Here is a 14,097-nt window from a genome sequence, read left to right as displayed (position 1 = left end):
ATTGTCCATTGCAGCTTTTCAACACAATCTTAAAGGAGAAGGAAAGGCTAATAAAGAGTTGATCTCAAGCTGCAGGCATTCCTTCAGTTGTCTCAATAGTGCCCTTAAGTCTCCCCATATTTCACCTGTTCAGATGATCAGAAGCCTCATAGGGAAAAAAAACGCTGAGCTGTGTAAAGAAAATTCCCATAATGCCCAAGACCGGTGTACATGCCCAGTTTGTAAGATTATGAGGACACATTCCTAAGGGGGGGAGTGAGTTCTTAGCATTCTTGAGGGAGGGGGAGCAGGAGAGGGGAGAGAGCTGCGTTTCTATGGCACAGGAAAACAAAAAGACAAAAAATCTTTTTAAAGAGGACTCAGTGCAGTGCTTATGGCTGTATTTACACTCACCTAAAGGATTATTAGGAACACCATACTGATACCCTTCTCTGACCTCTAGCATCAACAAGGCATTTTCGCCCACAGGACTGCCGCATACTGGATGTTTTTCCTTTTCACACCATTCTTTGTAAACCCTAGAAATGGTTGTGCGTGAAAATCCCAGTAACTGAGCAGATTGTGAAATACTCAGACCGGCCCGCCTGGCACCAACAACCATGCCACGCTCAAAATTGCTTAAATCACCTTTCTTTCCCATTCTGACATTCAGTTTGGAGTTCAGGAGATTGTCTTGACCAGGACCACACCCCTAAATGCATTGAAGCAACTGCCTTGTGATTGGTTGATTAGATAATTGCATTAATGAGAAATTGAACAGGTGTTCCTAATAAACCTTTAGGTGAGTGTACATAGACCTTTCTGATAAAGCTTACCGTATATACTCGAGTATAAGCCAATCCGAATATAAGCCGAGGTACCTAATTTTACCTAAGAAAACTGGAAAAACTTATTGACTCGAGTATAAGCCTAGGGTGGGAAATGCAGCCGCTGCTGCTAAGTTTCAATAATCAAATTATTTAATAAAAGGACACTCAAATTGACTAATTAGTGTAAATCACTGGCACTTGTTACATGGATACATTCTCTGGCCATCTAAGAGCATTAAGCTGCTAATGTAACTCTGACCAGTTGGCACAGGAATAACTCGACTTTATGGAGCCACAGGGGCCATCATCAACTGGACATATGTAGACCAAAAAGAGATGTGGTCAAGTGATCTATATAGATGAGCAATTTGTTTTAACTGGGTCTCCATACTTGTTAGAGTCCACTGCTTCTGTTACTTTATAAGTGATAAATAAAGTAACAGAAGCAGTTTAGCTGTAAAATTGAAAGATGGTTTTAGCGCATAGGAAACAATGGAGAAGAAGCCAGCGATGGAAAGGAGGCCAAAGCATACTATGCACAATGTTGTCCCATTGCTCTCCAAGCAGTGGCAGTTGCAGAATCAAAGCAACCTTTAACTGTTAAACAAGATATTTTCCCATGAATCTTTCCATTCTTACTTACCAAAGACATTATTTCATGCTCCTGTATTATGATCCTGCACCGGCACCGAGCTCAGAACATGCACACACAGCACGTCGCGTGCTCCCCCGGCCCCCCGAGCGCCGAACATGCACATTAGATATCTGAAGTTACACCGACACAACTGCTACTGCACCGAACATGCACGCACGGCACGTCGCTGTGGCGATGGGGGGGATGCGCGCGCCGTGCGTGCATGTTCGGCGCAGTAGCAGTTGTGTCAGTGTAACTTCAGATAGCTAGTCATGCAAAGCCTATATTACATAATATAAAATGTCCACTTTGCTGTTTCTTAGTGCGTGCGCCGTGCCGTGCGTGTATGTTCGGTGCTTGGGGGGGTTATGCGCGCGCCGTGCCTGACGTGTGGCTTGTGTGCGAGCATGCAAGCTCAGTGGCAGCTGCTCCGGAAGGACATGTAAGTGCATTTACTACTTGCCTCGAGTATAAGCCGAGGATTCCTTTTTTAGCACATTTTGAGTGCTGGAAAACTCGGCTTATACTGGGCTTTTTACCTTTCCTTCTCGTTTAAATGTTAATTAGCTGGTATTGCCATTTATAATCTGCCACTTTTTCATATTACACCTTTGTGTATAAAATGCAGTTAAATGTCCATTGAACATAGTTATTTTTGCTCTGTATGTCACTTTTCTTAAGGAAAACAGATGAAACAAAACCAGTATATTGTGTTCATAATGAGGGCATATCTTTAGTGTTCTTAGCAGATTGTAAACTATGAGGGCATAAGTTTTTGTTGACTGAAAACATGGAAGTTGTTTTTAGTGGTGAAACATGTTATTCACATCTGTTGCACCAATATAAATTCTATACAACTTATGGCACCAGCTTCCATAGTTGATTGCAGAGACTGGGGAAAGCTGCATTAACAGTACAGGCAACGGACCAAGGTTTTTTTTGCCAGAACTAAGCTTTATAGTTTGTTATATAAGTCAGTAGGATAGGATACAAGAAGAATGTTCCTCTGTATTGTCAGCACACTGAGTCACATGCTGAGTTCCTTTATGTTGGATATTTCTAGCTGGGTTAAAAACCTTATCAGTCGGTGTCGTTCTTCGGGTTCAAAAGCCGTACTGCCAAGGTGGGAAGCTGATTACCTCTTGCAACCAGCTGGAAAGTTAGGATTGTTCTATGAGTACCTGGAAATGGGTGGGTTCCTTATAACTTTATTTAAAGCGAGATTTTGCAAAAATCGATGTATATTGTTAAGTGAAATATTATTTTGCTATAGTATTCTTGCTTAATATAATACCGCTACTCCCTAACCTTAAGCAGTTGGTCTTGGTCTTTTATGTTTTGTTTTTTATGTCATTTGAAATATTTAACATATTGTTTTGCAGCTTTATAGTCTAGAATTTAAACTGTTGCCTGGGGATGACCTAGAAGCATTTCTACCGTATTTTCTATTTATAGAGCCACTAAATTTTACTTTTCTATATTCTGTTTGTAGTTATCTAACAGAATATTAAGGTGAATGAATAATTATTTACATTTTGCTTTGCTTTCCTTGGAATCCCCTTGCATTGTCTAGAATGCATTTTGCTATATTCTTCCATAGTCTTTTGTGCTGAAATAATCCCCTTAAGAGAATCCATAGGAGCTAAGAAGAGACTGTGGTCTCTTGGCATTGGCATATGACCACACAAAAATATAAAATATAATATTTCCCATATAATAGGAAACTACAGTTCTTTGGCAAGGCCCCCTATAGATTCTAATGAGGAAATTATGATAATACAAAAGGGCACTTTTCCTTTCATTGGAAACTCTTACTGCTTTTTTTTTTTCTTGTTGTTTGATTTTATATACCTTTGAGATTCTTGATGTCAAGCTCAGCTATGTTGAAATTAGGAGAGTGGCAAATGGTGTCAAGCTGCTTTACACCTTCTTCAGAATAACTTCACCGACCTGTTCCTGGTGTACCTTGCAGGTACACACATGTACAAATATTAGTAGATAAAGAAGTCTGATGCAGTGCTAGAAAACTGCAGTAATTTCTATTTGTAAAATGATAAACAAACTACATGTTAGGGAGAGAGCCCTTTATGAAGTCTTTGTGTATAAAGTTATTGCAGTTTTCCAATACTGTGCCAGCCTGCTTCATCTACCATAATCTTACAATAGCGCTGGTAAAAAAAAAGCTGCATAATAAAAGTCCTTTTCAAATTAAATATTAAGCCCAAATATTTTCTATTAAAACATCCATACCTGTTTTTAAAAATCTCAACTGTCAATCATATATTGCCTGCCCTGCCTCTAGGCAGTTACTTTTACTTTCCAATCTACACCCCTTTGATGGCACTGTTCTCCTCTAATTCCCTTTCCATTCTCACTGCATATAATTGTGTATCCTGATTATTGGCATTGCCCCCCCCCCTATTCTGGCACATACACAAGAATTTGGGATGATGCAAAGTTTGACTTAATAACAACAGTGCCTACAAAATGGCGCCTGTCTGCTTGTTGGGATTGGGAATTCCAAGACTGAAGGAAACAAGATTTAAATAATTTTTATAGTGTGTTAATCTTGCTTCACTAACATGATAGAAACAAATTTGGAATTATTTCTTAGGGTAACAGGTCCCCTTTAAAATGAAAACTGGAATTGTTTAGTTGTGCTGAGCTCATGCAAGCTGACAAAATCTTTCTGAACATCTTTCTGGTCATCACGGTCCACTTATCACTTTGTAAGACTAATACAGGAGAACATATGTTCAAGAACCACTTGCTGTATTTTGCTGTAGCTGTTCTTTTACCTTATCCCTAATGTCACATTTATATGCACTTTTATTAAAATCTAGTCCCACTTTACTACTCTAGGCATGCATATGTGTAAATATTCACTTGTAAATTAAAATGTCACTTCTCACTTCTGGCAGTAATTCAGTTTGGATTTGTCACTTTGTTTGTGGCATCTTTTCCACTGGCACCTGTCTTGGCTCTTGTTAACAATTTGTTGGAAATCCGAGTTGATGCTTGGAAAATCACCACTCAGTGGCGACGCATGGTACCTGAAAAGGCACAAGACATTGGCGCCTGGCAACCAATCATGGAAGGAGTTGCAATTCTTGCTGTAGTGACAAATGTAGGTGACATTAGTGGGAGGTTTATACTTATGGGCTTGTTTATCAATGTTCAAATTTGTGAATTTGAGAGTTTTTTCTAATTCTAATAAATGCTTCCTTATTTATTAATATGGTAAACTCGTTCCAATTTAAAACGTGAATACCTTGAATTAGCGAGTTTACAAACTTGAATAAAACGAAAAAATTGAAAATCTCGAATTGAAAATATGGCTTTACTTTGTCTAGGACAACTCCCATTGACTACTATATGAACATACAAGCTTTTAGCTGCCAAATGTTTAAATTTGAGTTTTGGGGGGGGTTTTACACTTAATAAATAAGACATTTGAGTTTTCGAACCATAACTCGAATTTTAGTGCAAAAATCATGAAAAAAATTCAAATTCAAACATTGATTCGAATGGGTAAACATTCTATGCTATTACATTGTAAACAATGTTACCTTTATGGTTACCATGCGACATATCAGAAATATTTAACAATGTAATGTAGTATTTAGATCAACGGTTCTCAACCTGTGGATCGGGACCCCTTTGGGGCTTGAACGACCCTTTCACAGGGGTCGCCTAAGACCAGGGATCCCCAACCTTTTATACCCGTGAGCCACATTCAAATGACAAAAGTGTTGGAGAGCAACACAAGCATTAAAAAGGTTCCTGGGGTGACAATAAGAGCAATAATTGGCTACTTAATAGCCCCTATGTGGACTGGCAGCCTATAGAAGGGTCTGTTTGGCATTATACTGGGTTTTTATGGCACCAAAACTTGTCTCCTTACCAAAAATTCAAAAATAAGTACCTGCTTTGAGGCCACTGGGAGCAACATCCAAGGGGTTGGAGAGCAACATGTTGCTCACGAGCCACTGGTTGGGGAACACTGCCTAAGACCATCGGAAAACACATACTTCCGATGGTCATAGGAATAATTTTATGGTTGGGGGTCACCACAACACGAGGAATTGTATTAAAGGATCGCGGCATTAAGGAAGGTTGAGAACCACTCATTTAGCATAAGAGTTAATAAAATATAGCATAGCCATAAGTGAAAGGGAAAATATACCCCACTATGAGCCCATACAACTGGGAACACGTTACAAAGATGTATACAGACTATCTAAACAGTAAGAAATAAATGCATATGTTTTTTACATAAACATACCTGATTCCACTGTCTGAAAGACACCATTTAAGGTAGGTAATTTCCCACCCCTGACCTGAACAGATCTCCACTGAGGTTGTCAGAGTCATTCCCCTCTCCCCTTTATGCATTCTGGGAATGGTAGTTGCCTCTGCTTGTACTTGGAACAAGGTGTGGAAGGGGGAATGATTCTGACAGACTCTGGGGGGTGGGAAATGATCTGTTTAATTCAGGGGTAGGGAATTACCCACTTCACATGGTTTCTTGAAATCATTGGAATCGGGTATGTTTGTGTAAAAAAAAAAAATAGCATTTTTTCCAGAAGTTTAGACATTATGCATGTTCTTTATTACCAGGAGCCCAGCTGTGTGGGCTCATGTCAAAAGGAGGGTATATTTTCCCTTTATGGCTTATCTTGCCCTTTTAACATTTCACTAGCAGTAAAGCATGGTATACAAGCTGCTCTCTACACTGCTTTTGTGTGCTGCCCCCTTTATTTGCATGACACACTGGGGACATTTTCTTGCCTAGATTTAAGTGTAAGCAGCTGCCTATGATATGTATGTTCTGTAAAAGGTTACACTTTTTGTTTGCACAGAGAAATAACATTTATTTTCTTCCTTTCAGGCCATGATTATTGCTTTTACATCTGATATGATTCCACGTTTAGTGTATTATTGGTCTTTCTCTGTACCTCCCTATGGAAACTACACTACTAATACTATGCAAGGATACATTAATAATACACTCTCAGTCTTCAGTGTATCTGATTTTCAGAGTGAGAGCAAGCCGGTAGCAGTAAATTGGTTTAATCCAACTGTATGCAGGTAAGTATTGTCAGTGTTGCCTGCTTTGAGGGTCAGAAAAAGTGTTTTCATTGTTTGAGGGCTTGAACACTAGTTTAGATCTAACTGCCAAAGTAAGTCAGTACTTGTTACATTTTTTTAGCTGTTTATATAGGGATAGAATACTACTGTGCCTTTACTCTTATTTGGCCTCTGCTGCCACTAACCAACATTCTACCATCTATGTCCCATTCCTTTTGCAGACACTATTTTTACCTAAAAAGTTTAAAGACATATCCTTACAAAATAACATATTGCACTGACATCCCTCTCTAAAGTACAAAACTCTACATCATAATAAACATTATACATTTAACAAGTGGGTCACTTTGGTCTTATGATAAGTAACTGGAATTATTTTTATACATTGCCTTATAGATACCGTGACTTTCGTTACCCACCTGGACATGAGCATCAGTATGAACACAGCGTATATTACTGGCATGTTGTCGCTGCCAAACTATCTTTCCTCATTGTTATGGAGGTAATTACCTTTATTAGTCTATTTTACATATTCCCCCTGGCAATATACAATAGGCCATCATTTATGGTAAATGTCTAAAACTTTCTGTAAAATTTAATAAAGCAAAACAGTTTGGAAAGAGTGTTTATGAAACAGCTACAAATATGTTTTAAACCTAGTGATGTCTACCACAGAGCACCTACAAAGGTGCAGTGTGGGAAAGAACAACCAGAGTCACTTCTGGTACACTGCACCTAAGATCTGATATACATGGATTGCTGAGAATTGTAGTCTTCTCACCATGCTTGATACTTGGTGCGATGAAGACCCATGCATGGAAAGAATAGTTTGTTTCTTTGATGGTGATGTAATATACATAAAAAACAGTTGTAAATCTTTACATTGGAGTTCTGTATATTATTATAGATGTATTTCCTTTGCTCTTGGCTGTTTGAGCTTACAAGAATGCAAATTGCTAATTTCCAAAGAGTGTGGCGCATCTGAATGGTGTTACATTATTAGTCTGTCAGTTTTGTGACTCTTCGTAGCTAGGCCATTGAAGGCTGTAGCATGGCCAGAATGTAATGTGCTACCTACCTAAGTTTGGGGATACAAGGCTCACAAACATCAGTCTGGAGCAAAGGCTTAAGAGTTTCAGCATTAATACTTTGGTAAATAATCTCAAGGATAATGAGTAAATAATGAATTGAGCTCACATTGTAATCTACAGAAACAGTCCCACTCAATACAATTATTTTAGTGTTATAAAACTGCTTAAAATGGTTCTGCTGGTAAGCCCCATAGACAAAAAAGTGCTAGTCACCAGTATTTGTGCTGTATACATGCATTATTATAATTCACCACTTGACTACACACACGTATGTATATGTATGTATGTATATATATATATATATATATATATATATATATAATATTTTTATTTTTTTTTATGTGCATTATATAATATTTACTTGATGGCTGTGATTCATTATTTGTATTTCTCTTTAACAGCACATTGTCTACTTTGTGAAGTTTATTATTGCATACATTATCCCAGATGTATCAAATGAAACCAAAGACAAGATCAAGCGAGAAAAATACCTTACACAGAAGCTTTTACATGAAAGACATTTGAGAGTTATGAAAAAACAGATGGGTGGTTTGGCTGACCGGTTCCTAAAAGGCATGGACATCTCTATGATAAATAAGGAAGATTAAATGTGTATATGCTACACAGACATTTTTTGAAATGCAAAGTCCATCCAATAATAAAATCAACAAGACATCCGAATAGTAATAAGTAACTATGGAGGCAAGAAGCAAGAGGGAGCTACTTATATTTGCTCTTGATTCGTTTTCATGGTTTGCACATCAAAAAATATTATAGTTATCAAAGTCGCGCATTGCAAAGTGTAAAATGTCTAAAAATGTGTCAAATAGCAAAAATGACTTTCTACTTTTTAAAAAGATGCTTGCAATAAAGCACTTATTAGCACTGACACTAATATGGTGGTACTGCCCAAATTATGCTGCTCCTTGTCTCCCAGCAGAAAGATCTACATACACGTATTTATGATTTACACCTTTGATGCAAAGTAAGACTCTACAGGTCAAACACTGTGCATTGTAGGAATCCATGGGTCAAACACTGTGCATAAAATCAACCTTACCTTACACTCTTTATGTGCCAAGTGTTAGCCAGCATATGTGTAGATCTAATTAATGGAATATTCTAATCTTTCATTTTGTTATGCAGCCAAGCAGTTATAGATTAGTGTTTTCACAAGCAAGTACGATTCTTCTCTAATATTCCGAGCCAGATTATTCTGAAGCACTGATAGAACCTTCTATGCTTGTTGAAGGGAGACACTAGTTGGACAGCCCTATCTTAGAGGAATATTTTATAATATTTTATATCTAAAGTAACTCTTACCACTATGGGAAAACCTATTTTCTCAAATAAATACATTTTCTAAAGTAAATATTTATTTAAATCACGTGCAAAGCAGAAGGGTAGACTATCCCCTGTATTTTAGGATCTATTTTCCGTAAAGGGGGAACTGTCACTGCTCTAAAAAAGAAATCCACTGTACTTTAGTTACTATTAAACAAATCTGTTTAACATATTGTTTTTATTATTTTTTTCTCAGAGCTGTTTATACATTTAAAACTTTTTCATGGTTTTTTTTAACCCAGCTGGCTTTACAAAAAAGATTTCAAACGTGTATCAGGAAAAAATTAAGCATCCACTACAGTTTAGCAGATTTATTTTCATTTTATAAAAATGACAGTTCCCCTTTGAAGGACCAGTAACACTATTGAATAAAAGTGATGTATTTATATTTAAATATAGTGCATTGTTACCTTGCACTAGTTAAAATTGTATGTAAAACACCACTATAGTTTATATATAAACAAGCTTCTGTGTAGCTATGGAAGAAGCCATTTATGCTAAATAGGCCAAAAAGGGAGCAGGTTACCTAGCAAACAAACTGTGTAAAATACAATGGGTTTATTTCTTACACAGGAATATAAACCAAGGTCAGGTGCATTTTTGGTTTGCTACAAAGCTCTAAGATTAAAACATATTTAAAATACAACATTTATTGCCAAAAAGAGTTTATTTGTAGGTAATGAATCAACAGATGCCATTGTTAAATGTAAAAATAATACTTTTTTGTCATGACAATTCAGAGCAATATGAGGACATAGCCTACTGTGTTTATAGAACATTCCTTACCAGTATGTCTGTACAAGAGTTGGTGTTGCAATATCTTGTGGTTCAGCAGACTCATTCTCTATAGATCATAGTATAAAAGCATTATCTAGTGCTCATGGTATGGCTTGCCAGAGACCATTTCTTCTTGTATGGATGAATACAAATGTACAGAACAAGTATAAGTATGATGAACAGATGTCCTCGTTGTTAACTGTATTTAAGAGGAATCAACTGAGGAACCCCCACCATTATATAACATATTGCCGCTTTAATTAAACATCTTTTGATCTCCAAAAACTGTTAAATGTTTAATAATTTATAAATATTGCTTGATATAAAGAAGTGCCTTTTTTGCAATACCTTAATTTTTTTTATAATGTACAATGGCAGTACTATATTGTTTAATACTATACTTTTTTAATGCCATATTTTCTTATTGTGTTAAATATCTGCAGTGCCTACTATATACAAAGTGCCTGTGTGAGCCAAATTTTAAAATGTGAATTTTACAATGGATACAAAAAGAATCTGCATGGTAGACTATGTAGAAAATGAAGAAGATTTTACCTTTATTTTTATTGGTAAATCAGTCTCTTGCCATCTTACAGGAACAGGGAATTATACAATTACAGAGGTGTTTTGTCTTTTGGAGCATCATTTACCATATGTTGTGATAAACATTTGATCTTACTAATAGGTGCTGCATTTTTGTCTTTGTAATACACAGGGCAGATATTTATAATAACAATTTATAATGACAATGCACTTAGTTTGGAGTAGTGCATGGTTACTTGGTAGTCATACAGGTTTTGCCAGCAAAAGTGTCAGACAAGAGCTATTGTAGTTTGTTGCATTGATGAATACATTTCATACTATTTCAGCATGTTTTGTTACAGTATGATAGAGCTAGTTATTAATTGCCTGATGTAATAACCTGTTTCTCTACTCCACTATTATACTTAAGGTGGCCATACACGTGGCGATCCGACGATGTTTCGTACGACCATCGGTCGCACGAAACATCGTAAGATCCGCCACACACCATTCAGGGCTGAATCGGCAGGTAAGGAGGTAGAAACAATAGGATTTCTACCTCCTTCTGCCGATTCAGCTCTGAAGGGAGAATTTTGGTCAGGCGCCTTCTATGGCGCCCGATCAAAATTTTCAAACTTGTCCGATCGGCGAGTCGTCCGATATCGGCAGCTTCCTGCGATATCGGTCGACTCGCCGACATGCCATACACGCACCGATTATCGTACGAAACGAGGTTTCGTACGATAATATCGGTGCGTGTATGGCCACCTTTAATGTACAATATATTGTATAACACTTTGGTCCTGTATCTCTTAAGCTGGCCATACACGCACCGATACTATCGTACGAAACCTCGTTTCGTACGATATTCGGTGCGTGTATGGCATGTCGGCGAGTCGACCGATATCGGACGACTCGCCGATCGGACCGGTTAGAAAATTTTGATCGGGTGCCATAGAAGGCGCCTGACCAAAATCTGCCGTCAGGGCTGAATCGGCAGAAGGAGGTAGAAATCCTATTGTTTCTACCTCCTTATCTGCTGTTTCAGCCCTGACTGTGTGTGGCGGATCTGACGATGTTTCGTGCAACGGATGGTCGCACGAAACATCGTCAGATCGCCACGTGTATGGCCAGCTTAAGGAAACATTTTTTGGTTAAAGGAACAGTAACACTAAAAAATAAAAATGTTTTAAAATAATTAAAATATATTGTACTGCTGCCCTGCACTGGTAAAAGTTGTGTGTTTGCTTCACAAAGACTACTGTAGTTAATAGAAATAGCGGTTGTGTAGCCATGGGGGCAGCCATTTAAATTGAAAAAAGGAGAAAAGGCACAGGTTACATAAGAAGATAACAGATAACTGTGTAGAATACAATGGGAATCTATGCTTCTTATCTGTTATCTGCTTAGTAACCTGTGCCTTTTCTCCTTTTTTCAATTTAAATGGCTGCCCCCATGGCTACACAGCAGGGTATTTATATAAACTGTAGTAGTGTTTATGAAGCAAACACACAACTTTTACCAGTGCAGGGCAATAGTACATAATAAATTAATTATTTTTATACACTTTCATTTTTTGGTGTTACTGTTCCTTTAATATAACCCTATAGTCTGGTCTCATGCATCTTTTTGGTTTATTTATCCAGGGATTAATTATCTATAACATTCCAGATAACCCACTGCCAAAATGTGTTTCTTGCTGCCATTTATGTCATAATATGCCATAATCCTTTGTCATTTTGTGTAGTCTGTGAAGATCTTATCTGCTGCTGTTTTGTGTGCAATAAATAACTCAGCTATTACATTATACTTAGTTAGTAGATAACAGGGGTAAGATTAGCACTAGTTAGTAAACTGCATTCAAATGGGCTATAAATTGCACATGCGGGGAAGGGGCAGTACATGGGTGAGACATAGACACATTTATATTCCTTTTACAGGGAGGGGTGGTTCACTTTTAAGTTAACTTTTATGTTATGGAATTGGCTATTCTAAGCAACTTCTGAATTGGCCTTCATTATTTATTTATTATAGTTTTTGATCTATTTGCCTTTTTCTTCTAAACTCTTTGCACTGACCCCAGCAGCCAAAAACTGTTGCTTAGTGAGGCAGCAGTTTTATTGTTATTGTTACTTTTTATAACTTGTTTTTCTGTTCAAGGAACAGTAACACCAAAAAATGAAAGTGTATAAATATAATTAATATATTATGTACTATTGCCCTGCACTGGTAAAAGCTGTGTGTTTGCTTCATAAACACTACTACAGTTTATATAAATACCCTGCTGTGTAGCCATGGGGGCAGCCATTTAAATTGAAAAAAAGGAGAAAAGGCACAGGTTACTAAGCAGATAACAGATAAGTAGCATAGATTCCCATTGTATTCTACACAGTTTATCTGTTATCTTTTTATGTAACCTGTGTCTTTTCTCCTTTTTTTAATTTAAATGGCTGCCCCCATGGCTACACAACAGCTATTTCTATTAACTACAGTAGTCTTTCTGAAGCAAACACACAACTTTTACCAGTGCAGGGCAACAGTACATTATATTTTAATTATTTTAAAACATTTTTATTTTATAGTGTTACTGTTCCTTTAAGGTCCTCTCCTATTTATTTACCATCATCTCATTCAAACTGTTGCCAAGGTAATTTGGACCCTAGCAAGCAGATAGTTGCTGAAACTTCAAACTGCGGAGCTGCTGAACAAAAAGTAAACAAAATAAAAAAAACTACAAATATTAAAAAATGAAGACCAATTGCAAATTGTCTCAGAATATTACTCTCTCCATCATGCAAAAAGTTAATTCAAAGATGAACACCCCTTTAAGTTGCATGAGATTTGAGTAGGACAACATAAAGGGGAGTCCAAGTTCCATTTTTGTCATGTTTTTTATTTTGTCCTATTTTAGTTTTATTTTATTTGTACAGTTGCACATTTATAAGCGCAAAATTGCAGAAACTTAAATGGCATTTACAAAAAGTACTTCCATCTGTATACATTTCTTGGAGCTTGCACCCAGCCCTACTCTGCCAGTTCAACATGCTTTCGTGCATACAGGACACATGGATTCAAGGGAGCCCTACAATTAACACCTGCCAGGCAGTGGGGTTATTGCAGGATTCCGCCTGTTAAACACACAGCCATGGCCAATGATATGTTTATATCAATAGCCCAGCTTACCTTTGGGCTCTAACTTTCAGACGTCCTCCTATCATTGGATGGGAATGTGACAATTACTATTTTATCCTGCTTTTGCATTAGTGTCTCTGTATTTGTTGTAATCTGCTCTGTCTTTTGAGCAGCCCAAAAACATGGCACTAAAGTGCCCAAAATTACCCCAATTGACTCGCACATAATTTGTCCGACAAGCACTGGTATGGCAATGCATGTCGCGCTGTTTTGTCATGTTCTGTGTCACTCACTGATCACCTGACAGTAAATGATGGCGCTTGTAACTTTAACAGGAAGAAGTTTGAGCATAGAAGACACAGCTCTGTCTATTCATTGACTTATGTGACCTTGCATGTATGTGTGCCTTTGTATGTATGTGTTTGTCTGTAAGCACCGTGCCTTTACAAGCCACCTTATAGGGGCAGTGTTATAATATGGGATTATGCAATGGCACATGGTATTAGAATAATCAGTTTTTCATAAAAATGCTGTATTTATATAAAACAATGTTTCATATACGGACTGTTTATGTAGTTTCCATTTATGTAAGATTGTGCCAATATAACTGTAGACAGAAATAATAATGTGTTAAAAGAAGCAAAGTTTCCTCCTGTCCTAGTGATCTGCCCTTTATCTGTTGTCCTTATTGATTATA

The 14,097-nt window shown here is 37.2% G+C and overlaps 1 protein-coding gene across 3 annotated transcripts in view; it reads left to right on the top strand.

The window, feature by feature from the left end:
- The window catches only part of ano6 (anoctamin 6), a 98,891-nt gene extending 88,860 nt beyond the window's left edge, over positions 1 to 10,031 (top strand). For all 3 annotated transcript variants that reach the window (XM_012959928.3, XM_012959927.3, XM_002932807.5), the window contains exons 16-20: positions 2,507 to 2,634; positions 4,365 to 4,570; positions 6,335 to 6,534; positions 6,931 to 7,036; positions 8,027 to 10,031. In XM_012959928.3, coding sequence (XP_012815382.1) covers positions 2,507 to 2,634; positions 4,365 to 4,570; positions 6,335 to 6,534; positions 6,931 to 7,036; positions 8,027 to 8,233 — 847 coding nt within the window. In that variant the 3' untranslated portion in view covers positions 8,234 to 10,031. The remainder of the gene's footprint in view (positions 1 to 2,506; positions 2,635 to 4,364; positions 4,571 to 6,334; positions 6,535 to 6,930; positions 7,037 to 8,026) is intronic.
- Positions 10,032 to 14,097: the final 4,066 nt, after the last annotated feature.

The sequence above is a fragment of the Xenopus tropicalis genome, chromosome 3 (genome assembly GCF_000004195.4).
Source record: "Xenopus tropicalis strain Nigerian chromosome 3, UCB_Xtro_10.0, whole genome shotgun sequence".
Taxonomy (NCBI): Eukaryota; Metazoa; Chordata; class Amphibia; order Anura; family Pipidae; genus Xenopus; species Xenopus tropicalis.
This window is presented reverse-complemented; position numbering and strand designations above follow the sequence as displayed.